Source organism: Ascidiella aspersa, chromosome 4, assembly GCF_963924565.1.
Source record: "Ascidiella aspersa chromosome 4, kaAscAspe10.2, whole genome shotgun sequence".
Taxonomy (NCBI): Eukaryota; Metazoa; Chordata; class Ascidiacea; order Phlebobranchia; family Ascidiidae; genus Ascidiella; species Ascidiella aspersa.
In genome coordinates, this window is record NC_139450.1 from 19,526,978 (window position 1) to 19,553,613 (window position 26,636).

General features: G+C 35.9%; 1 protein-coding gene across 4 annotated transcripts in view; it reads right to left on the reverse strand.

The window, feature by feature from the left end:
- Positions 1-2,635: 2,635 nt before the first annotated feature.
- Positions 2,636-26,636, reverse strand: part of LOC146148580 (thrombospondin type-1 domain-containing protein 7A-like) — a 28,525-nt gene continuing 4,524 nt past the window's right edge. The window contains exons 7-31 of one of the 4 annotated variants that reach the window (XM_083388553.1): positions 25,458-25,676; positions 21,279-21,387; positions 21,119-21,205; positions 19,416-19,672; positions 19,076-19,354; positions 18,855-19,017; positions 18,128-18,295; positions 17,386-17,554; positions 17,043-17,172; positions 16,290-16,449; positions 15,971-16,222; positions 13,839-14,054; positions 12,839-13,054; positions 12,456-12,570; positions 12,042-12,326; positions 9,323-9,416; positions 9,074-9,193; positions 8,684-8,834; positions 8,336-8,513; positions 7,864-8,111; positions 7,245-7,331; positions 6,964-7,065; positions 6,666-6,833; positions 6,207-6,368; positions 2,636-4,426 (exon numbers count right to left, since the gene is read on the reverse strand). In XM_083388553.1, the coding sequence (XP_083244679.1) occupies positions 4,064-4,426; positions 6,207-6,368; positions 6,666-6,833; positions 6,964-7,065; positions 7,245-7,331; positions 7,864-8,111; positions 8,336-8,513; positions 8,684-8,834; positions 9,074-9,193; positions 9,323-9,416; positions 12,042-12,326; positions 12,456-12,570; positions 12,839-13,054; positions 13,839-14,054; positions 15,971-16,222; positions 16,290-16,449; positions 17,043-17,172; positions 17,386-17,554; positions 18,128-18,295; positions 18,855-19,017; positions 19,076-19,354; positions 19,416-19,672; positions 21,119-21,205; positions 21,279-21,387; positions 25,458-25,676 (4,498 nt within the window). In that variant the 3' untranslated portion in view covers positions 2,636-4,063. Of the gene's footprint in view, positions 4,427-6,206; positions 6,369-6,665; positions 6,834-6,963; positions 7,066-7,244; positions 7,332-7,863; positions 8,112-8,335; positions 8,514-8,683; positions 8,904-9,073; positions 9,194-9,322; positions 9,417-12,041; positions 12,327-12,455; positions 12,571-12,838; positions 13,055-13,838; positions 14,055-15,970; positions 16,223-16,289; positions 16,450-17,042; positions 17,173-17,385; positions 17,555-18,127; positions 18,296-18,854; positions 19,018-19,075; positions 19,355-19,415; positions 19,673-21,118; positions 21,206-21,278; positions 22,367-25,457; positions 25,677-26,636 lie in introns of those variants that run through there. The other 3 variants (XM_083388552.1, XM_083388554.1, XM_083388555.1) reach the window with 3 other exon arrangements.

Consider the following 26,636-nt stretch of genomic DNA (forward strand, 5'->3'; position numbering starts at 1 on the left):
TAAAACTAGCAAAAAAACACCCCTATTTTCTTTAGATTGATATATTGCAAAAACGCCGTCAGCCTACTGAAATGTTTTTGTGTTAAAATGATGGCTACCATTGGGTGCTTTAAAAAATAATTAAGAATTGGCGCTACCTAATGGTACGTTGATGTAATCCCCAAGTCCTGGCTCAGGCAACGTCCCATCTAGGGCAACCTTCCCCTACCATATATAAAATATTGATAAAAAATAGTTCGAATAGGGGAGGACTTCTAACGTTTATCAATAAGTTAGCAAAATTGTTATTAAATATGGGGGCCGTTATACCTTCGATGATATGTAAACATGCAATGGCACTTTGGGATAGAACGTAGGAAATAAAAGGATAACAGACGCAATTTTTTGCAGTTTCAATCGTAAAGTTGGCAAAACAGAGCTTGTACAGCGCTGTAGGAGTGGTGTACAAGCCTAACGAAACCATTAGAATCATTGCAAAAAAATTAAATATTGGCTTAGAGCTCGCGCCCCCCTAGAAATTGCTTGACGCCCCCCTGGGGGGGCGTGGTAATCAGCATATACCCAAAAAGTAATGTTACGGATAGCGTGAGATCTTCGTAAGAGGCATACATAATACAAACATATTTTTTTTAACGGCATAACATTTTGCTTATGCCTAAACGTTTGCACTGCGTGTCACTAAATTGAAATTTCAAATCATGTGATGATTGTGATGTGTTTCAAATCATGTCATATCGTATGTCTAAAATCGGTTAACCTAATGACACCCTACACTACAGCCTGTGTGAAAGCGGCATTAATGGAATGGCCTGTTTAATTATGTGACTTATCTGCGTGGCTCTAAAGTTCTAATTCTTGGTCACAGTGTAAAAATGAAAAATTAACGTATAACCTAAAAAACAGTTTTGAGTCTGAAATAGGTCACCAAAGGAAAAGCGCGAACGCGCTGTGATCATTTAATTACTAATCACGTGTTCCCAGCATTGTATAACCTTCCTGAAGCCGCATGTTAACTTATAGCCAATGATTTAAAAAAAATTGGGGTATTTAATATCAAACCAAATTTCAATGTTGTGTGTTTTTTCAAAATGGAAGTACTAAACACACAGCCTTGGCTAACAGTTAACACGTCTCGCATTTTTTACGTAACAAAAACCCGTGACGAAAATCACTAACAAACGTAAAAAAGTCGTAGCAGCAATTGTTCAAATTCGTGAAATTCAAGTAAATACGTAATCCCAGTAGGTACAATACAGAATGCTACCGCATCCTTTTATACTTATTTGCTCGGCTTAAGTAGCAATGTAGCATACATGCCAGATGGCGGTACCGTAATTAATAATTTCGTAGAAAACACGAAAATTACACAGAAAATTACTGAGACTCGGACAATTGACAAAGCGACCCATTTGTGAACAAGTTGGTGCTAATGCAGATACTCTCAGAATTACCGCTTTAATAGCCTACTGTGCTACTGATTAGCGAAGGATGGCATCGCAGTATGAGGACGTTTTCCTCATGCAAAGCATCTCGACGCATCCTAAAAAGCCTGCCGTCAAATCACAGGCTGTTTTCACCCTACACCGGTAAACAAAAATGTTAGCCGGCATTGCTCATCAGGCGTAGGACTGTGTCAACATGTCAAAAATAGAAACAACAGCCAAATCACCGACATCCCCTGTTCAACAGAAACAATGCAAGCAGTCGCCAAAATCCAGACAGTTTTCTCGCCACTATCCAAGCTTTGCATGATACTGTTATGTGTGTAGGCCTACCATATGTCCTTTATGTGTAGGCCTACGATATGTCCTTTAATTATGTGCCATATGCGTCACGTATCATTTGAATAAAAGTTTTATTTATTTTTTTCTTTTCATACGCTTGGTTAAACTGTATTTTAGCTTCATATTTGCGCGCGAGTTAGTTCGACAAAAACAAGTGTTTCGAACTTTGTGACGTCATTATAATGCCTCCAACTTAAAACATATACCGTGACACTGTTTTCGCAGTGGTTTTATGTAGTGGGCTTTCAATAGCTCCAAAAAGGGTTCTTTGGGCTGCGACGAAAAAAGTTTACCGACCGCTGTTCTACAGTGATCAGTGGCGGGTCATACAAGTGTGCACGAACTCATGGTTTTCAGCAAGCAAGCAAAACGTTAAGTGGTAACATTAAAAAATCACTCCTCGGTTAAGGTGAACTCGTTAATATTACGCAACAACAAAAAGTCGTTAAATAACATTTTCTTAATTTGATTGTAGTGAGTCATTTTGTTGTGTATTAGAATCTTTTCGAGGGGATTTTCATATCGCTTTTCACCTAGTTTACTTCAAAATTAAATAAGACACACGAAATTAAATTAGTTATGCCATAACATTTAATACTGCTGATCTCGACTTTGCCATTACTTACAAATCCTTGAAACCATACACAACATGCAGAAAAAAATTTAATACATGCGATTACAATATAAATACTTGACAGTAACTCGAAGAAAACTTATGGTGAGGACATAATATATGATTAATAGAAGACACGAATACCATGCATACGAGGTTAAGTAGAGTTTTAGCGACAAAAACATCATAATTAACGTTTTAGTACATATATATCGCAATTGATTCTACCAGGTATCGCAATTGATTCTACCAGGTATTTTACTATTTGATTTTGAACCAATGGTATCATCCATCATAGTGCAGTAATACAAAACCACTCAAACAAGCAAAAATCACCTTCCCTAAAATAAATTTGGTCAAATAAAAATATTTGCATTTAAAAGAATTAGTATAGGCCTACCTAGGTAAAACTTTATTTTTAGTTTAACACAAAAAAAACGAGGTAGAGTTTGGCAATGGCAAGGGAAGCACTGAAGGTATTATCATCAAAGAAAAACTGTAAATTGTTCTTAGCAAGCGATTACGAAAGGTGATAGCCCAGGCATCCAACAAATATATTAGATTGTAATATCAAACCAAAATAATGTTGCCAAAAGACCGAAATAAGAACAACATTAACGTCAGAATAAAATAGAGTTTGGAATAAGGCCAATATAGAACTTAAACCTAATACCCTAACCCAATTTCTAGTCAAACTAGGGCGTCCAAACGTCGACACCCAAACGGCCGATGCCAGACCGACGACTCCCGATCGTGCTATACCCTCTCCCTACAGTTTCAGGCGTTATTTTGGTCATTTAGGTCTTATTCCGATGAATTTAGGACCTATTCCGACAGATTGAGGTTTAGAACTTATTCGGTCGTGGATAGTACTGTGTATTAGGCTTTATTACGTCGTTGGGTCTTAATACTACGATATTATAGATTATTCTGCTTTAGATATATTGTTGCCTTGTAGGTCTATTGTGTGTTCCCGTTTTAAAGACATCGATATTTATTTTAATTTTCGTGTCAACGTAATTCCATGTCATTAAAGGTGAAAAAGGGGATGAAAGCACAGAAGTATAGATATTGTGTGAACAAACAAAAGTATGAGCCACAGACAAGTTAAGAAGAAAACATTTGAGTGTTACCTAATTCTGCGAGTTGGAGGAGCATGTATACACTTAATAAAACGCTTACGGCATACACGAAAAACAACAAGTAATTGTACCATAAAGCTGTATGGAATCGCTAGAAATGTAACGACGAACACGATTAAAATCGGTAAAAAAAGTTTCAAACAGGGTAGAATAAGCTAGTGTATATGACGATAGCGAGATTTGCTTCATTTGTGTGGTAGGTTCACAGTGAAGAAAATGTTATTGTTTATATCATTAGGTATTTTGATAGGCACGAGTGAAATAGGAATCTCGATGAATACAATTTGCCAGTAATGAAGTAATAAAATAATAAAACACGACAGTAAAAAATACGGATAAAACAATCGGTTTTCAGCAAACATTTGACAACAAGAGAAAGGGGTAACCAAAACGGCTAAAATGAAAATATGAAACAGCTAAAGTGTGATGCATAATGTGATACAATGTAAAATGACAGGTTAAAAAAAATTTTTTTTTTAACAAAATATTAAGTGATGCTAGGTGAAGGTCTGGATGGAACACATTTAGTCCAACACTCCGTCGTATTGATCAGGAAAATTAAAGCCACTTCTTGCTGAAGGCGTCCTGCTTAAGGCACGCATACTAGGATATTTCTGAGCCGAGATGAGCGCAGATGTGTAGTAGGGCGGCAACCCTGTGCCACCCGTCCCATAAATGGCAGAACCATTTATTCCACTGCTTACAACAAGTCCAACGCCTACGTTGCTGCCGCTGCTGCTGGCACGCCGACGTCGTATCTCTTGTTTGCTTGCTTTGGGCTTGTTAGCGGGTCCTACCCGATGACATGCTGAATAGAGGAGGTATGAGGTAGCAATAACGAACACCAGAAACACTGCAAGTGCCGCGATAGCACCATAAGCCCATATCTAAAGATAAAATACAACATATTGGTAAAAAAACATAGGGGGGGGGGGGGGGTTAGGGGTTAAATATAGTAGGATGCCTCTAAAAGTTGACAGTAAAAAAATAATCACATCCGGCGATAAAACACATGTTCAAACTTAAAATTAAGACACAATGTTAAAAATGTCAAAGATGTTTAAATCAGTTTTAAAGAATAGTTTATAAAAAAGGCAGTGAAACTCAGAATCTAGAATTTTGCAAAGGATCATGAAAACTATTTTGTAAAACATATAAAGAAGCAAGAGTGAGGAAAGCTATAGGAGAATATTATGGTTAATACAGTAGGCAATTAAATTATATGCAACAAATTTATCGACAAAATTTGCACTTTTTAATTAATTCATTTGCGAAAAATAGCAAATATAAAAATGTATTCGAAAAGTCGAGTAGATCGACAATCGACATCATCTTAATCTAAGAAGTTTCGATACGACCTTGTATCATCTTCAGTTAATGTGACTGAAAAATAAATCTTAGCACCATTTCAGGGAGTCTTGACTTTTTAGGCTTAGGTTCGGTTCGGGTTTAAAGATTTTTTCGGAATCCGGCTCAGTTCCGGTTTCGGTTCGAAGCAATTTAAAAGTTCCGGTTCAGCTAGGGTTCGACTAAATTCATTTTCATAACCGGTTTATAAAGTTCCGGTTCGGATAAAATATGACACGCGTTACACGTATTTTATCTAAGTTTTGCGACAGATTAAAAAAAAAGCAGTTCATTATTAAAACATCTTAAAAATAAAAAATCAACGTTTTTATTTAATGAAAATTCATTTAAATAAAATCGAACAGGGCATAACTTGACTCTGTAAAATATAAGTTGTGACGTCATGGCGGAGTGAACCGCTTTTGGTGACAGGTTCGGTTCGGTTAAGGTTGAGGTACTTTAAAAATATTCGGTTCAGTTCCGGTTCGGTTCTTAAAGCCTTACAAAAAACGGTTCAGATTCGCTTACGGTTCGCAAAAGGTTATTTTTTCGATTTAGTTAAAAATTTTCCAATTTGAAATTCTTAACGTATGGTCGCATAATGCTTCCCCATTTTTTATATTGTAATATTTTTCAAATACTTAGCTTATCTTATATATATTTGTCTGGATCTATTCGCCAGTTGGTTAGTCAGTCGTGATGTTTGCTCGCAATAGAAATAGACTAATAGGAGATGGGGGAAAACATTATTGCGAGCTATTCATTTTTCATTTCATGCTGTTTAAACAAAATAGTAAGCTAAAAAGACTTCTTTTCAAGATAGCGTCAAACATCTAAGCAAGCCTTTTTTCACAAACAATACCTACAGTCACAAATTTGCCTTAATGTTAAGATATTTGCCTTAATTTTATTTGAAAAAGATTTACGTGTTGCACCAAGAAATGTTCTACATATTAAAAAAAACATTAAAGTTGATCGAATAAGCTTAGTATGTGTATGCACAACAGAATCTTGCCCTTCAACAGAACACATAATGCCGACGATAAAAGTTCTAAAATTTTATAACAGCTTGAGGAGCGCACCGCTTCGAACAAAGTTCAGTCACCAAGGTCTAAATCGTTTAATATAAACATGCATTTCTCCATATAAATGACTGGCATCATCAGTTTATCTTATTTAAATAGAATCTATTGGGCTATTTTTAGTTGGAATATTAGGCTATAACAGGAGGCTTCAGGAAACTTTCAATGACATGGTACAACATGATATATAATAGCTAGGGCGAAAAAAGTCAAAATTTTGTAATCATCATTTAATAACCTTAAGTGAGCCATCATCGGATATAGGATTTAAACTATCCCAAAAGTCACGCGAAGTTCGGTTGAAAGCTGGAAAAACGACAGGCGGGATAATCGAGGTGGTATGGTATTTTGAAACATCAACATCGGCTACCCCTTCTGCAGCACCACGGACGATAAAAACCTAAAAAATTAACGGGCAGCAATTGGTGGTTAAGGCAGACAAAAATATCCATTTAGAAAAAGTTTTAAAAGATGCTATATTTAAACGGAGACATTCACCGAGGACGATTAACCCAGGGTATTACTCGATAAAAAAACTTCCACTGTCACTCTTAACATTTTGATGCGGGTAGTTAATTTTAAAAACAGCGTCCAATAAAGCTATATTTTTAACAAATTTTACTTTTATTAGGAAACATACAAGTATAGAAAATCGCTTTGTGCATAAACCGACACCTTTAATTTTTCAGTAACGTACTTCCTTAGTTCCTTGGTCCTGCTGTTTGTCAGGATCCACACAAGCTAGTAAAACGTCATCTTGCATGACTGCGTGGTATGGTTGAACACAACCACACACACCAATAGAGAGACAAAAACTGTTCTCGAAATGATCACATGGCTGCTTGCAATAGGGCGATGTGAGCACCTGCAAACAAAGTATCACATAACGAAAGACAGTTACATCTGAAAACTTGTTATTAAAAAAAAGTTGGTGGCGTTAATTATGTTTTGAGCAGCGGGATGTTTGCGGTAAAAGCATCAGAAACTAATCTTACTTCAAGAGGTCGTTCATCTTTCAAGCAACCGAACGAAACCGGCAAAGCGTCCTGAACTCGCTCACACCAAACAGGTCTCTTGTTACCAGCAAAGGCACCGGTCTAGAAATGTTTACCCAACAATTAACTGACCAATATTTACGTAGGCTACAGAACATTTTATCACGTTATTTAGGTTTACCATTACTATAGTTTTCAAACTGGTTTGAAGTAGTATTATTAAATACCAATCGACAGCGAGGTAGAATATTTTGTAACGTTCAAAATGAAGCCTCACTAACCTTCCAAACGTATGTGAAACAGTGGGCCTCGTTTATTGGACATTCCTTTTCTTCGATTTCACTTTTATTACAAATTTTCCCCCAAACCTATAAAATATTAAATATGATATGAGCAAGCTGAACGTCTACAGCAAGGTGGTCGAAGAAGCCAGAAAACAGACAAATAAATAGACTTAAACGCGAGAAAGATACAGTAAATTTAGACTTGAACTTCCGTGCTAAAATTTGTTTTTATAACCGTTTATTTCGTTGACCTTTATTAGCTAGTTTGTGGTAATTTTTTTTAAGATATAGGTGTGACGCAAACAATGTCCGAAACGTACGAACGACGGTACGCAAATAGAAAAAGTTTAGTTTCTAAATTACCCAGTGATTGGTAGACTAAGAAATAAACGCTTAAGCCTAAAGTAGTGCATATCTCTGCCAGCAAGTCCCATCCCCAATTACATGGTAAAGGTATTATTACATGGCCATTGAAAGAACCCATCACATCTTTTTATTTTATAGTAGATTTGGTGCACTGAACAAAACTATTTATTGCAAATCCAATACAAGTTCGTATTACAGATTAAGACACAATGCACTAACAAACATAGGAGTACATAGGTATTCCACTTACATCACCAACAATTAAACCAACACGGGATCTTGTTTTAACCGTAGGTAAGTTAAGTCGTTTAGTTCCATTCTGGTAACAGCTTGCATGACAATTACTCCATAAAGACCATTTTGCAAGTTGACAGTCTCCCTGACAGGGGATCTTACAAGAACGGACAAGAACATTTTCGGGAAATAAATCGTGCAATTGGTCGTTGATGTCATAGTCCCGATTTTTCGTGCAATGTAGGTGATCTACTTCACTTCCGTCTAGAAACAAGTATCGCCTAGTTTTCTCTAAAAAACACAAACCTTTTTTTTCAGAAAAAAGGACTTATAACAAGTTATATGCATTACGTGATAAAATAAAAAGTTACACACATTTTATTGAATTAAATAAAAAACAAGCAAGCAGTAAAGCTGTTCATGTTTAAATTGTTATTGATGTGCTGTTCAACAACCAAGTTCATAAGAAAATAAGACAACCAATTTACCATGCTGCAAACACACAGCACTTCTTCGTTGCTCGCCCACCCCGCAAGTACCAGTTGGTAACCAACAATCTTGCCAAGCAGTAAGATTCCAGGAGTAGCAAGGTTTGGAACAACACGGACGATATTGCTCCAGTTGAGAAGGGCACAAACGACCGGAATTGGAGGGTTTCCGCAATATCTAACAAAATCAGGAAAAACGTGAATTACAACATTATGCATTGTTGCGCAAAATACATTTTTCTTGGTTTTAAACAGAAAGCAATGTAAATAAGTTTTAACAATAGGTATTATATTGCATGGTCAAAAATCAACTTGTCCCTTATTAAAATAGTTAAAGTTTAAGCAGACCTTCCTGGACCGCGTCCGAAGCACAGATGGTGCACAAGAATCCGGGCAAGCGCCCCATAAAGACCAATCAGCAACCAGGCAATCGATAGGACAGGGTAAACGGCATTCGCGAGACTGTGGTTGTGGTACACTGACGTTATGCTGCTCACAACTGCTCAATAGAAATGACTTTTTTTTCAAACATGCCACAAGTCCAGTAGTCCTTTCATCGATCGTAAGTCTTGCCCAATAAATAAATCATGCTTTGAGCGAAATTTCGCTACGCGTGTGATGGAACGACAGAAAAACACATTTAAAGTAGGTTACGGTTTCTACAGACTGAAGATAGCAGTATGATACCAAAAGTGATAAACTTTCCAAAACAAACAAACATATTAGCCGTACACATACTTGGACACGTGAACTGGCAGCCCCGTGCTTTTGACACAATTTGCGCTCCTGTACATGCGCCCAGCACCACATTGTGCGTCTTCATTCAGTAGACAACTACTCCAATGTGTCCAAGAAGCACTTAACATAAAATAAAGCATTTAGGAAATATACAGGTGAATAACTGAATGCATCAAAAGTATAATAACTATCCCTTATGGCTACAAAAAAAATACAAGAGGCATAAAAAAGCATGCTGACATCATCAACCTGTAGGTGAAGCAATTCTTGTTTAATTCGCAGTCTTCAGTTTCACTGAGATGTTTGGCTTCCGGACAAAGCATTTTGACAACAGATGCTGACACTGCGACGCGCGGAAAAAAGGGGTATTATCAGGGTATAAAGGTTCGGTAAAAACATTACGATACACATACAGTGAATTGAAACATATTTCGGACCAAGGATAAATATAGTTTGTATGGCAAGCAGAGCCTGTTAATTTGCCAATAAACTATGCGAGCGACTGTTAAGTTAAACGATCTGCTGGTAGAATTGATATCAGTTGGGTAATTATTTTTTTACCTAAAAAATGAAAACTGATAATAAATTTTGACCTGGAAATAATTTTTTTGACAAAATTTGGACCTTTTTAGGATTACTTAATTTATACAAAGCATTGTTGTACGACGTACTGCTAAAGTGTCTTGGCGTTGTTTTTGGTGTTTTACTGACGACCGGTGGAACGCAAATCAGGTATTTTTTCGGGTTAATGTAAAACTCTTGAAAATACTTAGTTTGTACTTTTGGCATGTCAAACTGGCAAACAGTCACGACAAATGTCAAAGAAAAATAAGACGAGTGGTAATTTTAGAAATTTTTTGTGTAAATAGTTTACCCTATAGTTGACACACTCAACGTAAAAACATTTGCCCAAATAACAGACCTAGTATATTATCGAAATTGAAATTGTAAATCAACCCGAAAAAAGACACGACAAATACTGCTCAATACATTTGTCTGAAACCGAGATACACAACTGTCTGAAGCAAAAACGAAATTGAGCTGAACTTAATGCAATAAATCTGGCAAGCGTGGTTAATTCTGCCAGCTCGTGTATACTTTACATTGCTCTAATGAAGACATAATACTTTAATATTTTGTTGGATGTAATTCAAAACTAAGTTTTTATAATCCCGTCACAGTTTTGTTAATTTTGTAAACGATTTGACTTGAAATAGTTCTGACAAACTTTGATCTAACGTGTAATTATCTGATAGTTTAACAGCTACAGGTGAAACAAGACTTTGGCCAATCGTGAAAACCTGCCAATTTGACTATAAAAACAATGGCTTCAAAAGACGTAGTATTTCTTATTCTTGGAGATTTCTACGAATTCTGCACCCCTTTAAAAGATTCAAGAGAGGAATTTGGAATTTTTGTACGAAATCAATTTTCCAATATATCAGTTTGCCGAATGTGCCAAAACCATACAGTGTAACCGGAAAATGCTTTTTTACTTGTGCTTTCTAACAGAATTATTATTAAAATATCAATGTATGTGTTAAGATTAACAGTGAGTTTGCTAAAGCTCATTTTGATGTAGTGCTTTATGACCTATTTAATTGTGTAAGCATTTTATTACTTCCGGGCAAACGGTCAAAGGTCACTGAGTACATGGTGCCTTGACATTGTAGTTGTCCTAACGGCAGTTGGTGTTACTACCTTGTCGCGGTAGGAGCTCACCTTGTAAGTTACTTATAAGTGTTTGGCGATAAAGTTTAACTTACACTGATGGTGTTTCTGTTTTAATAACATTGTTTTTGCTGATGGTGTTTCTGTTTTAATAACATTGTTTTTGATTCTATGTGAATAAGATATTAATTGACTTGTGTAAGCCTTTGTGTGATTAATAAATTCCTGTACACTGATAAAGACTCAAGTATTGGATCAGATCCATTAGTTTCAGTATGTATAGGAATAGCTAGATCGTATGCAATAATACTAATTTAAATAAAGCACATTTTATTTGACTTTGATGACCAATTTCGCAAACGCATAATTTACATATTCCTGCAATTTATGTGTCGAGCCCAATGAAAAATGTAAGTTAGCGTGATCCAATTACAGGCCCGCGGCCTTTTTTCCCAGCATTTGCTACATTTTTATTCGGCTGCTATGAGTGCCTCAATTGTGAATAAGTGCAGTAATTCAGGTGTAGAGATTATATAGTGCTAATCTCTTAATGCGCTCAATGCGTATAATTTTTAATGGCTTAGCTATTGTCCGAGAATAACACGTTTCTAAAGATTACCTGACCTATAACGCACTTGTGACGTCATATGTAAGACTTTTTATGCCCCAAGACTAAAATTATGAATCCACCCTTGCACTATATGCTGTATGTAATTATGTACGACAGAATTCAATATTTTTTAAACTCATTTCATGTTTAATATTTTATAAACCCATTGTTTGAAATGTTTTGTGAAATGGCCCGCGGGCCACATTTAACGGTGAAACGGGCACATTTAACGGTGAAAGTCAGGTTCGCGGGCCGTAGTTCGCCCATGCATAGCATAGAGAAACCCCCAAGAGTTTATTCTCCACGTGTTTATTAGGTAGTACTCCTCGTGAATCCTACTGTAAAACTGCTAAACCACTTAATATAAACAAAAAAGTAGAGATACAATGGGAGTTACACGGCTAAATAATATACACTAAATCAGTTTCAAAGTGACTCGTCAAGCAGAAATAGTGTTCGTATGCCCAGGAAATTTGCAAAAAAAAGCTGTAAACTATTCTTGAAAATATATTTGTGTCGCGGGAAGGACTAAAACTTAAACTAAAGTAGGCCGTTAACTCAGTTTATACACCTCTGATCTAAGCACTTATGACTATGCTTGGTTTAGTTTATTTCACAATTTCATTATCTTGCACAGTTACTTGGGCTACTATGGATAGTATTCCGATTACATATACAATGACTCACGCGCTGCATTTCCTGGCTGACGCAAAATATATCTCCGCCGTCTTTTTGTGCTATTTTGGCAGGAACCCTCTTGGCCCGGCCCCTCGCCGTGGCCTAGTTGACATTGACTCCACGCTGACCAAGCTGATACCACACAACGTTGCGGACAAGGCGCCTCGCAGGGTCGTGATCCGACAGGCATTGCTTCCCAGTCACACAGCTTTGGGTCGGAAAGGATACGAGCAAAATTTGCTCGACCCTTTTCAAAACTGGTCTGGTAGCACTGAACTGCCTGTGTTTGAAAACCTGTGATACGAATAAAAGGCCTAACTAGTTATGAGTTTAAATCATTATTGACAAACGTTACTAACAGCTGCATTTTGCAGTTCTAATCATTAAATTGGTTTTAGTAGTTCAGCATTATACCAATCTTACCGGAACCACATCGGTGACGTTCAGATGTTTGGTTGGTAATAAGGCAGGTGTCCCAGGAGGTGGTAACCCAAAACGTGTGATCGCATTCTGTTCTGCACGGTTTCCACTGGCGTAACTATAGAAACATATAAATGCAAAAAACGTAATGTTGCATGAAAAACCTTGTATTAAATTTTAACGAATTGACATATTAGTGTGTCGTTTTAAACGTCGGTTACATTCAATAAAGTAATATTATTTGTGTAGAATTATGTAAAAAGAAATAATTGAAGATCGCAGTAGCGCCCAGGCTTATCAAAATTCCGTCTAACATGCCAAATAGTTAAAATCACTAACATAACGCAATGTATAGTTCGCGATGTTATTTCATAGGGATTTTTTACCTGCGAGTGCCGATCGAGCAACGGACAGGCCCGACCTCCGTGACGTGAATCATCCAGGCGAAACTTTACCCGCACTTTCACATGGTTTCCACATGCTAAAAAGTTCGGCGTTTCGGTTGTCGGCGTGCCCCCCGTTATAGTTCTTTCCGGTACGAGTTTGCCACACTGTCCCCACTTTGCCCACTCAGTCATGACGCAGTCTTCAGGACAGGGTACCTGGCGTATTTTCGTTTAGTTGAAATCCATTCAGCATAGCAATTGACCGTACGACACAGTTACACAGGACAACAAACTAAGAGATGCCAAATCACTTTGTTTAGCTATTTAAACGAACAAATGGTTAATAGGGTAAATTTTACAGTAAAACAATATTTAGATTGTTTAAACTAACAACGACATCTCGAGCTTATAAAAATTTTTGCTACTAATTGAATCTAATTCAAGATAGGCGAGGCATTTACTTGAACTTTGTACATTTTATATTCCCCCTATTTTTATTTTTATTTATATCGCCCAATTTAATTTGCATTTGTAGAGCAGGATATCAACAAAATATAAGTTACCAAAACTACCAAACGCGCATATATATATTTTTGGGGCAGGTTTGGGGGAAGTGCTGCAGATTTGTTTCAAAAATTGTGTAGCCAAGTAGCTTTTGTTTTGCCAGATCAGTGTTTAACAATATACATGTTGGGATTTTTTCGACAAAAGGCTTACGTTTGTAGGTCACTTTGGCTTCCAATGGGGACGCACAACATGCAAGACGCCTATTTGCTTATTTTTGACAGATTACCAAGCCTTTGTTATGGCAAACAATATTATATGATATTATGATAACATCATGTTTGCATATCTGTGGCACAGGCCGGAAGACAGCGGCAATGCATTTTACGTATGGGTTTCTAAAAAAATAACTAAACCTAATGGTATAATGTTTTTTACTACTTCTAGAACAATTATTATTCAGCCTGAAAAAATTAAAATACTAAATATAAATTACCTGGCATTCTTCTTCTGTAAACGATTGATATAGACAGTGAGAAATGTCAACCAGGACGGCAGACCCCTTTTCAAAACAACCTAAAGCACGCTTACGTCTTCCGTTGCCACATTGTTTCACCGGATCGTCTGCAGAGTATTTCGGCTTGAAAACTGTTTGAGTGCTTCTTGGTTGGCCAATATTAATCGGACAGTCGTCTTCATCACCAGAGTTTAACTATAACAAAATTTCATTAAAAGCGGCTTTAAATGCGCAATTTCAAAATAAAACGCCGGCCTGTTTTTGTTGCATATTTGTGATGTTAGTTTGGGGACCGCTGCGGCTTCAGCAAACTTACACAGAGATGGCACTACGCGTATTAGTGATTAAGAGACACAGACTTGATATTTGAAATTAGACCCTGTGCGCTCGCGTATTCCCAGTTTAAAACGACATAAATTCAGGCTGCTAATTGAGTGGATCCATTTTAGAAATAAGTCACATCATTACTTTTTAATTATACATAAATTTTGCGTTGTACACTGTTTTAATAAAACAGTAAGCTTGAAAGTTTTAACTTCGCTAGATCATATCTTTTTACGCTTAAAAAAACAGCGTCAAAAATCCCTTTTTTACAAATATTAGCCATTGTGACTTATGGGAAAAAGTGTGCAAGTGCCCCAAAACGCAAAAATAATGACCTAGCCGGAACACTGCACCTCAACATTATCTTTAAACTCATCGCCGAAGATTTGTCATTGGCCTAAAGAACTGAAAACACTGAAGACAAAGAGTTGAATTTATTTTATACTTTAAAATCCGAAAAAACAATGAATGCACTAAAAATGTATATACCAGGTACCAGGGGTGGCCAACACGCGGCTCGCGAGCCGCATGCGGCTCTTCACCCAGTTCAATGCGGCTCTTACGTTCTTGTTGCACTTATGATTTTTTAGAATGTTTCGATTTTGTTTGGTTAATGTATGGATTATTGCCGGTTCCGACTCCGACTGTTTGCCTTAAGGCCAATGTATTTTTAGTAATACTTTTGAAATAAGATAAACGCAAAATATATGCCTAAATGATATTGATAAATGACATTATATCGAGAAATGTGTATTTTTTCATCCAACGCGTCGCGTCTCCATCTAAATTAAAATTTTGTCTATATTTAACGAAATAAAGGCATTTTTTTCATGCTTCGTGCGATCGCTTTGATGGAGTGAGTAAGAAATGGAGTAATAGGCTATTTATTTCGTTCCATGTGTGTAAGGTGTGGCTCTCAGCGGTTAACCAAGTAAAAAATGTGGCTCTTGATATCCCATTGGTTGGCCACCCCTGGTATATACAATACAATATTTCCAGGGAACATACAATACCCTTTTCCAAAAACAAAACCAAACCAAAATATTCCAAAATATATGCCAATTAAACACAGTAAGTTTTACCGAAACATATTACATGTCGTTTACATCAGTGATTTTCAACCTTTGTTGGACCATCTTTTAAAAAAATATCAGACAGACCATTTTGCTATGCTGACCCCTTATAAACGCCACGGGTCAAAATTGTATTACAGATAGGTCAGTAAACTCAATGAGATGTTCAATCCTAGTCCTCAATAAAATAATACTTAAAAGACTAATTAGGCAAACCCTCTTATGGAAAACTCGTTCTTAACTATATAATTGTTCAACTTAACAACGAAAAGCAACAGGAGCTTCTGACATTTATTGGAAAGGCACTGCAAAAAGATCGATTTGGCGTCTGGAAAATAATATGTGAATAATGATACGGTAAAAAAACTATAGTAACTCAGACAACTTGGAATTTTTTTCTTGCTAAACCGGTAGCAAAAAGCCTTTAAAACTTATTCAGAAAATCCTCTGGAACATAATTCGCCTCCCCTATAAAATATTTTGGCCTTCATGTAAAAACCATGAAGAAAACAGGATTGTTACGAAAAGCTGAAATAAAATCGGACAAGCATTACCGAAGTTAAGTTTCTTATTTACATCTTTTAATGTAGCGAAAGGAAGTATTGGTCACCTGGATCACTACTGAGAATCAGTAGTTTACATATCCTGATAACGATAAATAGGGAACTAAACTTGGGGGTAAGAAACAAACAAAACGTTTTACCGGAGACTAACCTCGACCTGATCCAGAAGGCATGAAGACCAGGGTCCAATAGGTCGTGCTTCGGTCTCTTTGGGGACGTACGTGATAGCGTCATCAATGTTTCCTGTTGTGCTGCCTGTTGGCCTCTTGGTAACACTGCTACCGAAGCCTTGTGGCGCCAGAGTTGCCTTGCAACCAACACGTCGCAGCCATCGCTGCAGTTTGCTGCTTTGGCGACATTCGGTGTAACAAGATCGGGTAGTATGTGGCATTTTATCCACTATCTGCGAGATGAAACATGGCGATGTTCAATTATCTGCAGCATATCAGCCCCAAATTTCGTTCAATTACCTGGAAACAGTGACTTGCGTTTGCTGAAGAAAAACCATTGAATAAAGTTTGAACGCGACATTTTACAGAACGAGTCTGTATACCACGGCACGTGTCGCCGCCATCAAGATTGACTGTTCTCTTCGCCAGAACACAGGGACTCCATATGCCTGTATGCCACCTGCGAGAAAAATACTGCGCACCTGACAAGCCGCCAATTGTTGTGATGATAACTGTTTAGGGAAGGACGTAAAAGGTGCCTAATCATGTCGTGCCACTTAAAAGTGCGGTAAAGCCGTCTCTAAAAACTGTCAAATACCTGGTCAATTATCTGGTTATTCAGACCTTGAATGTTTGTTTGTAAGCTACATACACTCAAAAAGTATTTTATATAATTAAACAGACCTCATTAATTTTTGTAAAAAAACATATGATACGTGTAAAAATAAAGGTATAGCTAAAACGGTAAAGTGTGTCGCAAAACTTTAATCTTTTAGGAAAATAACCTATTTGTCTTACAAACACGCATGTAAGCAAAAGCATAGGAGACTTGAATGAACACTATTCCTTTAGCAAATAATTTTAAGACATTCACCTATTGCCTTGCCGTGTGTTACGGGCGATTGTGTGTTATTTTTTGTTAATTAAAAAAAAGTGTGACGCGAACAGTTTTTACCACAGATTTACCCATGTGAATTTATAAATAGTAGTAGTCTGCTAGCTACTGTAGCAATAAATAATATAAGTAGGGTCAATCGTTAAACCCAAACCTACTTAAAAACAGAGCACTGTTCAGCTTCTGAACAATCTCGTTCCTGCACCTTTTGTAATCGACATGGTTCGCCGCTTCCCAGCCTGTGTTGTACAACAAAACGACGACGCACTTGCTTCACTCTTACCAATCCTACAAACACACAAATTGCTAACGTAAGGAAAATGAGACAAAAATTAAAAAGACAAACATGGCAACACTTTTGTGAAGTCATGGAGTTTGTTAACGACAGGTACGACCAAATAAGAACTCATACCGATACTAGATAGTTTAATAAGAATGATCCTGTTGATTTGTTTCTGTAAATATTAGTGTAAGTGGCAATGGAGAGATTGTAGTGATCACCTCCTGTGTTTTGACCTCGCGTCTGTGCCCAATAAACAGAACTAGGCGCCAGTTTCCGGCACTGATCGCTGCAGCTGCTCCATTGAGACCAATGAGATAAGACACAATCTTGTCGACATCCCACCACACACGACCGAGCGATCGTTGGCTTGTCCCACTTTATGCAGTTCTGACAAAAATATTTCCTGCTAATTTTAGATTTCACGCGAGTCTAAGTTACAACTCTACTTTACGTAGTTAGGTATAAATTAAATAACTAATAAAGAATTGAAACAAAAATTTCGCACTTAAACAACATTTTTTAAGAGTAGTGCTTTTATATTGCGAAATCTTGAAACTTCACTAGTCGCTTAAACGATTTTATTTCCCCCTAGAATAGGCTTATCGATAGTGCCCCATTGTGCGAATTAAAACATGGGTAACAAATCACTTGTGATTCACACTTTAAACCCCTAAACAACTATATACCACTAAGGTTAAAAAATCATTAAATAAAATATTAACTTTTATAGATCGTAAAATTGTGCATTCTGTAAACAAGAAACTTTGAACAAATGTAAACCAATTGAAGAGCCTTTTTTAATTGTGCTTATGTAATAAAGACCACTATAGAACTATAGAACAAGTTTGAAAATCGCTGAATTTGGACGAATCATGGGTATTTTCGAAAATATATTTTAAACCATTCCAAGGATAATTAAAGTAATATAGAAAGTTTGGCATGTATTAGAAAGAGAAATACCTTGTTTCGTACAGATACGCTGTCTTTCTTGCTACATCTGACACTTCTTGTTTGGTAGCCAACCACACATATGTCCAGCAAATTCCTTCCGGGATAAACAAGACCTTGTTGTGATGTTCCATTATTCTCATCCGCTTGCGGAAACCGAACGCCTTCCAATCCGGTCGGCTGCCACAGATAATTGTAATTGAATTAATAGTAAAGTAATCCATATAAAATTAATGTTAAATAAGAAATAAACGATATGGTGCGCGGTAATCAATGATACTTTTTCAAGAACGGATCACCAGGTGTTTCAGTATGTTTTCCTTATAATTTAAAGTTTGTTGTAAGTGCACTACTAATGATAACTTTGTTCATTGACCCTTTTCGTAGCACGTCAAACGGCAAAATGATCAAATCTTATAGTCCCAATAACAACGTATTTGATATAAGTTACAAACTGGGCAAATCTAGTTACATAGAAAAACAACTAACCAAAAAAAGTCCCGTGCAACTACTATACTATATATAGGTTTTGTTTAGGTAAAATTGTTAAAAGTGTGGAAGCAACTGAAAGTTATAAAATAACAATTTGAACAAAAAAATACGAAACACAGGAAAAATATAAAAAAATGGCCAATTTTACTAAAACATTAAAACAATTAAACACGAACATTTTCCTTTGTTGACAGTACTTCTTAGCAACTACAGGTATTTTTAATCGCATTATTTAAAAATATCTTACAATTGGTATGAGGCTGTCTTCTAACTGACAACTTTGCCATTTCGACTTTTCCCAGAAGTAAACGGAACATTTGTTCTGATTGCAGCGCCTACTTTCACTTAAGGCTTGGCGTCGGGGACAAGGTGTTTTCCCTGGGCCAGCGAGTGCAAGTATTGAACGTTTTCTAAAAAATTGAAGATGTTTAAGTACAAAAATAAATGTGGAGGGAAGTATAAATTTACCTGATTTGCTCATGTGAACGACTTTTATCGCCCTTACATGTGTGTGGACAGGGAGTCCATGAGCTCCACATTGACAACACACAATCACCTGGACAGGGCACATGGCAGTCCACTAATCGAGCGACAGGATTTGGTAAGGGTTCAGTTAGGCATTGTTGCTCGGCAACTTTTTTCCCCCACATATCACGGCACTCAACCTGCTGGTCCATTATACCGTTTCCACACAAACCAATATGTGGTTTGCATGCTGATAGGCCGACAACTTTCCAATGAAAGCACCTACAAGATAAAAAATAAGGAAAAACGTACTACTACTTCATCCTAAGTTTTACTAACGAACCTTGAATTATCGCATGGTATCACTTCAATCGTGTGTGGACAATCTTCCGGAGATCCTTGATCATCATAGATCGGCCTCACTCGACGCTGAAAACCTTTCCACCTCTTACTACGTCTGCGTTTAGTGGTTGTGTTTGTGTAGTTTAAGTCACCAGGGCATTTAGGAAGAGCACAGAGTGACCAGTCCGACCAGTCACCCATCACACATGGTTCATGGCATGTTATATTACATTCGCGCCATGTGTGGAGCCTTTCATCCTGCATTGAGGTAGATAATTAAAGTCCAAAACCACAAACACAACTGTGAGAAACTATTAAAAGATTTAATGTGTTTATTTTTCCAATGGTGGCAACTGATAGAAACAATGTGAAGGAACAGATAGAATGCTATCGCAATTACCTAAACAACAATGGGTATCCCAAGGGTTCATCAAGAGTAGTGCCTAGTTGTGCAAAATGTGATATATGAGATAGCGTGCCTGAAAGTTATGTACCCTAAATTAAAAACAACTAAGTTGTGACAATATTCAAACTTGGTTGTGACAGAATTTAGCTTACAGAAAAGTCAAATGGCCATTTGTCAAGCAATTACAAGATTAAAAAGTATGTATTAATAAAAAACAAGCCTAATATTAATATGGAATATGGTACCTGGTATATGAAAAAAAATATTTATACTTTCACAAAATATCATACTGGTTTACACTTTTACGAGTTCCCTATAGTGCATATATATTCTACCTCTTAGTTCAATAACATAACGAAATGCTGTTGATGACAAAAGTTAAAAATTAACACAAGTTAAGTTGACAGAATGAAAGATAAATTGACAGTTGTGTTACTTTATTTAAAATAGACCACACCAACAAATAATAAATCAACATAGCCACTGCATGTTGCTTTTAACTGGCCAAAGCAAAATAAAAGTTACACAATTAAACGCTATTTTGCTCATAAATTATTAACATGGGCTAAAATCATTTTGAACTGCCGATCCTAAACTAAGGTAAATCTGTGGAAGCGCATTTAAATTAGAAAATTATTTGCGATTCGGTTTAATATCAAAATATTGTTAGGTTAACAGTCCTTACTTGTAAAATTAATACCACAGCCTAAAATTAATCAACTTTAGCAAAGTCAAATTGGAGTCTACCAAATTTTAAGTTCTAAAGAGGATGTGGACTAAAAGGTACCTAATTACAATCTATGAGATTGAAAACTGCAGACAAAAATACACAAATGCTACTGAAGTAATAAAACACTTTAGTAACATCAATTCCCTAGGTCTAAAAGATAATTATAGGACCCCTGAGAGAACCAATCCTCGGGAATTGGGATTAAACCAATATCCTTTTAATTGGCATCATTGTTCTGTATCGCCATTGTGTCACCCAGTATTTACCAGATGTTTATAAATGAGAGACAACAAACAACCACATACTAAACAATCATTTAAATCAATCATGAGATGACATTGTAAACTGTAGAAATTAAACAGTTTAACCCATATTTAAAACAGAGACATTTGTTAGTTTGTAAGTAACATGGTGCCAAACATGCTAGTTTATTTAAATATATAGCAAAAATATTTATTTGAATTTTATTTTGTATGCAATATTAACCACCACCAATATTAAATGAAATAAATAAATCCCGATTAAGCTTTGAAATATAGAATGCAACTGTAAAAGATAAATTTCCTACCGCATTACAAAATAGTTCTTCAACAGGTTGCATCTGTACCCATGCGCTGGTACGATCTGTGCTGTCATTTTGAAGTTCAGCACTATTCTAAGAACACAACAAACAAAATCATGAAGGGACACAACTAAAATAAGATAATGTTACAAAAGTGTACTCTCACAATTCTACTGAATTGAACACAGTAGACATCTCTCCACTGCAGACCACCTCCACAGCTGGCATTGTGAATCAATTCACAAGAACTCCAATCTCCAGATGCCCAACCATAACTAAATGAAAAATTGCTTTTAAATTAAAATAGACCTCTGTATTTTTGTAATGTAAACAGGGGGGCTGAAAAACAGAAAAAATGGTAAATCTGCGTAACTACAATTTTTGCCAATCCATAATACACAACTGAGGGAAATCAGTAGTTTAATACCGTACATTATTATTTAGCCTTAAGAAATGATATATAGAATACGATCACCTTACTGGCATTTTGTGAAGTGGTGTAATGTTACAATAAACACTTTATATGAAGGCCAAGTTATTATTAGCTTTGTATACATTACAAATAGGGGGGAGCAGAAAAAATGCTAAATACATTGCAAATTATTTTAGTTGGAGAAGACACAATTTATGGATCATATAAGAAAAATATTTGGGATAAAAAGTTGTGAATGATTTATCCAACAGCTGTATGATTCCACAAAAAACACCATAGAAGTTTGCTTCTAAGGGTAGAGAATCATTTAAACTCTTTATCTTGTAGTAGCAGCGTAAATTACAATACAAAAGTCAGATTCTTGAAAAAGAGCCAATAAGATTGCATTGATATTGCATTTTTGATCACATATAAAATGTGCAGAAAACAATTTTTTTAGAATAGCGATAACTTTTATTGTTTATATCATGAATTCTCAACTGTGGGTCTCGAGAGATTCGCAATTATTTTCATAATTTTTAAAATAAATTTTTGTATTACAAACTGGCATATAGGTAAGCATGCAAAACTGAACACAGATTATTCTTTATCTAACTGATAAAAATATGATATTTAGCCCTGTATGTGGGGAGATTGTCAAGGTATGATATTAATGTTTTGTAGAAAGTGGGCATCGAATGTATATTTTTATTTTCTTTGCGGAGCAACCCAAGATTAAGTTGATACTCAAAAGACGTAAAACATATACATAACTCAAAAAAAGTGCATTTATCAAGTTGCAAAAAAAAAAAAAAAAGAAATTACTTGTTGAGTAAAGTAATTATGTTTATTTGGCGATAAAGATGTAATGATTTCATGTAGTTGCTTTCAGATAGATTAAAAATAAACACATAAATCAAGATGGATCAAAAAAATATTTTGTTATGGTTGAGACATGCACTTATACTGATTTAATCTGTAGACTTTTTGTATACATTTTGTTAGTTGTATGCCCTCGATTTGATCCTGTATAATATTTGTATCTAAATTGGATTAGGAGTCCAATTATGCTGTTTATTTTAAGTATTTGGAACTGTTATAATTTATTTGTTTATCGTGAAAGGATGCGCCTAAGGCCGGAGGCGGTGGCGTAACAATTACTATGTTGCTTTTATTGCAGCCTTTTAGTGTGTCATCATTTTTTTCGGCCGACCAATTACTTGCCGATAACCTCGCCTAATCTGTAAGTGCCAAATCAAACGTTATTGTGTGAGCAAAATTAATTTGCAAATTAACATTCTGGGTTAACAAGGTCAACTTTTGTGCCAATATTGGAGAGGTTGTGGCACAGACTAATAATAGTTCACATTACTGGTAGTAGCAACTTTGCATTCTTTGCAGCGTTTTATTTGACTGCCTAAATAACAGATCATGTTTGTTTGAAAATAAAAAACGATGTATTATAAAACATATTGAATTGGTGAAAAATAATTAATTATAAATATACTGGGATTCAATATTCTGGATTCGTTTCTAGATTTTAACCTCATATTCTAGAAAACTTTGGGACTTTACTTTAAACATTATTAGTACAGTATATCCCAGGGGTGGGCAACTTTTTCTAGTCGCGGGCCAAAACCAAACTAAAAAAGGTCTCCGCGGGCCGTTAATGTTAAATGTGTAGACTTTACGCATCTTATTATAACTGCAACGGCAGTTAATCAAGGATAAACTAGGGCGTTTTGCGATTTACACTCGATGGAGGAACAAGATTAACGCAAAGCGCAAAAAAATATTTTCTTTTTCGTAGTTAAATCAGCCAGAAATATGGAGAATGACTTCATGCCCAGTTTGTAAAATAGGTCGCGGGCCGGATTATTGGTGTTGGCGGGCCGGATCTGGCCCGCGGGCCGTAAGTGGCCCACCCCTGGTATATACAATTGAAATGTTTGAAAACATTATTGTCATGTTCAGATCTACATTATTTGTTAATTTATTGTTTCTGCTTTTTTTTCCAGTCTGACGACCCAAAATCTCCAGAACAAGACCTAACCTTGTCAGAAGAAGCCCTAAACTTAACAGAATAACACCCAAATGGCCTAACCAACATCTAAAGTTGTAGAAAAAGGGTATGGGATGACTAAAGACAATCAGTCTGGTATCAGTCATTTTGGTATTGCTGTTTGCATGCCCCAAAATAAACGGTGCTGTTGGGGCACCACCTGGCTGTTCGATTTATTTGGGTTTATGGTGGGTAATGGGTGCTAAAATTTGAGTTGGGGTTGAAATTATTAGGGAAGTTGGTGATGAAGTAATGGGTGGGGTTTGATCTAGTTAAGAATTGGATTCTTTGGCAAGTCTTTCTAAAACCGGTTTCCTCTGCAAAATTATTGTACAATCTTGTTCTACATAACCATAAAGAACATTGCCATTTCCACTCTTAGTTGAGCATCCTTTAGTTGTTTGTTCTGACAAAAGGCAATGTCATCTTCTTTTTTCTTAGTTGACAAAAAATTCTCATCTTGAATCAAAGCAATTGCCTTTCTGTTTACCAATATCAAACAATATATCCAAGATGATATTAAATTTCCTACCTTGGTCACTTTCTTTTTATTAGTTATCTTTCAATGAAAATCAAGCATCCCAAGATTTTTCTGGCTTTATATGTGCATTGTGCTTTGTTATTGTTTGATACCTGCTATGTTCCAAACACATTACCTAATCAACAGCTTGTAATATGCTGTTTGTTTTAAATGGGAAATTTTCTTTTAAATGCAGAATATGCTGCAAAACTTGTCAAAGAGTTGGCAACTTACTTTCACTAATAGGTGGCTTGGAAAAACCTATTTAAATATGGCTAGCTAGTTTGAGTATTTTTTGTGAATTTATAGAAAAATACACATAAAACTTTGGAAGAACAGCCATTGATGTGAACACAATTCTGAATTCCAACACAAGTTCATAATACGATAGTGATTCACAGGTACCAGTTTCCCCTACAATTGGAGAGCAACAAATCAAGAATGTTTTTCTACAGTGTGCAGTTGATGTGCACTGTTCCAATTTCGTTAATTGCGACATCACAGTAAACCACTTAGCGAAAATACTGTTAAAAAAGTTCGGTGCCTTTGGATCTAAGCATATTATACAATGAAGTGTCATATTTTCTCAAAACACTTAGACAGCAATGTTGGTCATTTATTTTTCCAAGATAAACTACTAACTTGTAGAAAAATACCTATTTGCTGCAGCTAAATCAACGCTACTCTTTTGACACCATTTTCTACTTGATGAAAGTTGGGTGTACTGGTAACATTTATTGACTGTTGACCTTCATAGTTATTCACTTGAAATATTCAAGGTTTACATTTCACTGGTTATGCTGATAATGAAGTGTAAAGCCTAATTAATGCTTTATTTACCATTAATTGTAGACCAGAAATAATTTAACTTTAAAAGGCCAAGCACTTTCTCAATTAGAAAATTTTCTAGTTTATACTTAAAAGGGCCAACCAACCATCAAAATTTGTACACATAGCACATTCTAAATGCAGAATTTATCTTAACTGCAGTCTGCAACACTTTGTAAACAACACAGGAAAAAAAGCTTGGGATCACTACTAGCATTTTTTGTGCAGATGGAAATAGTAGACAAGTAATTTGCAAAATATCTTAATTTTAGTTAAAATAGTAGCATTTTGCCATTTACTTAACATACTTTTAAACAACTATAATGTAGCTACTGTATAATATTATACAAACAACTTGACATGTAAATTCGCCCATAAGTTTTAATGGTCAGAGCATATTTTGTTTTCTTTTAGTTTAGACTTAAAAACATATATTACATGTGTCTCGGCTAAATATGTGTGTTATTTTATTTTCCCAAATATGTAAAGTAACATTTTATATGTAAACAACAGAACTAATTACCTTTTACAAAAAGTGACATCAACTGGTGGTGTGACACAATAGCGAGTTTCGTTTAAAACTGGACATGAGGACAAATTAGTACTGAATGGAAGACGCTTAATTTTCCGGGTGCGTATTTGAGTTCCATTATTGCCACAGTTTGATTTACATGTAGTCCACTCAGTCCACAGAGAGACTGTACATCTTTGAGAAACAGCACATGTTTGCTCAATAATGAAACTGAAATGAAAAATATATTAAAAACATTAAAATAGCAAAACCTTCCATTTATGGAGAGTAAGAATAGTTGTATGAATTGTCATTTTAAAAACCTAAACACCAGTCAACCGTTTAGAAATTACAGCTCATGGTTATACTGCATACTGTGGTAGAAAAAAATATGCAGATATGTCTAAAAGAACTGTTATACAATTTAATTAGAAATGCACAGCATAAAACATTTAGAATTTCGACATGTGAAGTATATATTCAGACAATCAAGTGTTTTAACCGGTTGGTCGTCAACCAATTACCAGAAAGGCATAAGCTCAACCACAATATTTTATTTTTTGTAATGACTTTAACATACACATGATCATATATGGTGTGCTTGCTTTTAAGTCATCCTATACCTTGCACAAAATTGCAATTTGTGTATTTCATTTATTTAACCTCTCTACATATTTTTTTCATCAGGCAGTTGAGTTGGGTTTTAAATGTTTGCTTATGGTTGGTTGAAGTAAAAACAGGATACGGACCATCAAAATAAGGGTAAAATGTAAACTTTAAAGTATCCTTGCTGTAAAATAGCTACAAGGACATTTGCTGTAAATATGTTAGTTAAATTTCTGTAAAAACAATGCCAAGGTTTTCTATTGGATACCTCAAAAAGCTTGCTATAGAGCAGGGGTCGGCAACTTTTTCTAGTCGCGGGCCAAAACCAACCCCAGAAAGGTCTTTGCGGGCCGCACAAAAAATGGCGCAACGGTAAAGAAGCGCTGATCTAGTTCAAAACTTCAAAAGACAGCAGCAAAACGTAAACAAACTGGATGTAGAAGGTCTATTAGCGCGAAGCGCGGAAGTTTTTCGCACTTACGTAGTTAAAATAGTCAAAAAGTATTTTAAATAGACTCAGGCTTAGTTTGTCAAAGAGGCGGCGGGCCGGATGAATTACATTGGCGGGCCGGATCCGTCCGCGGG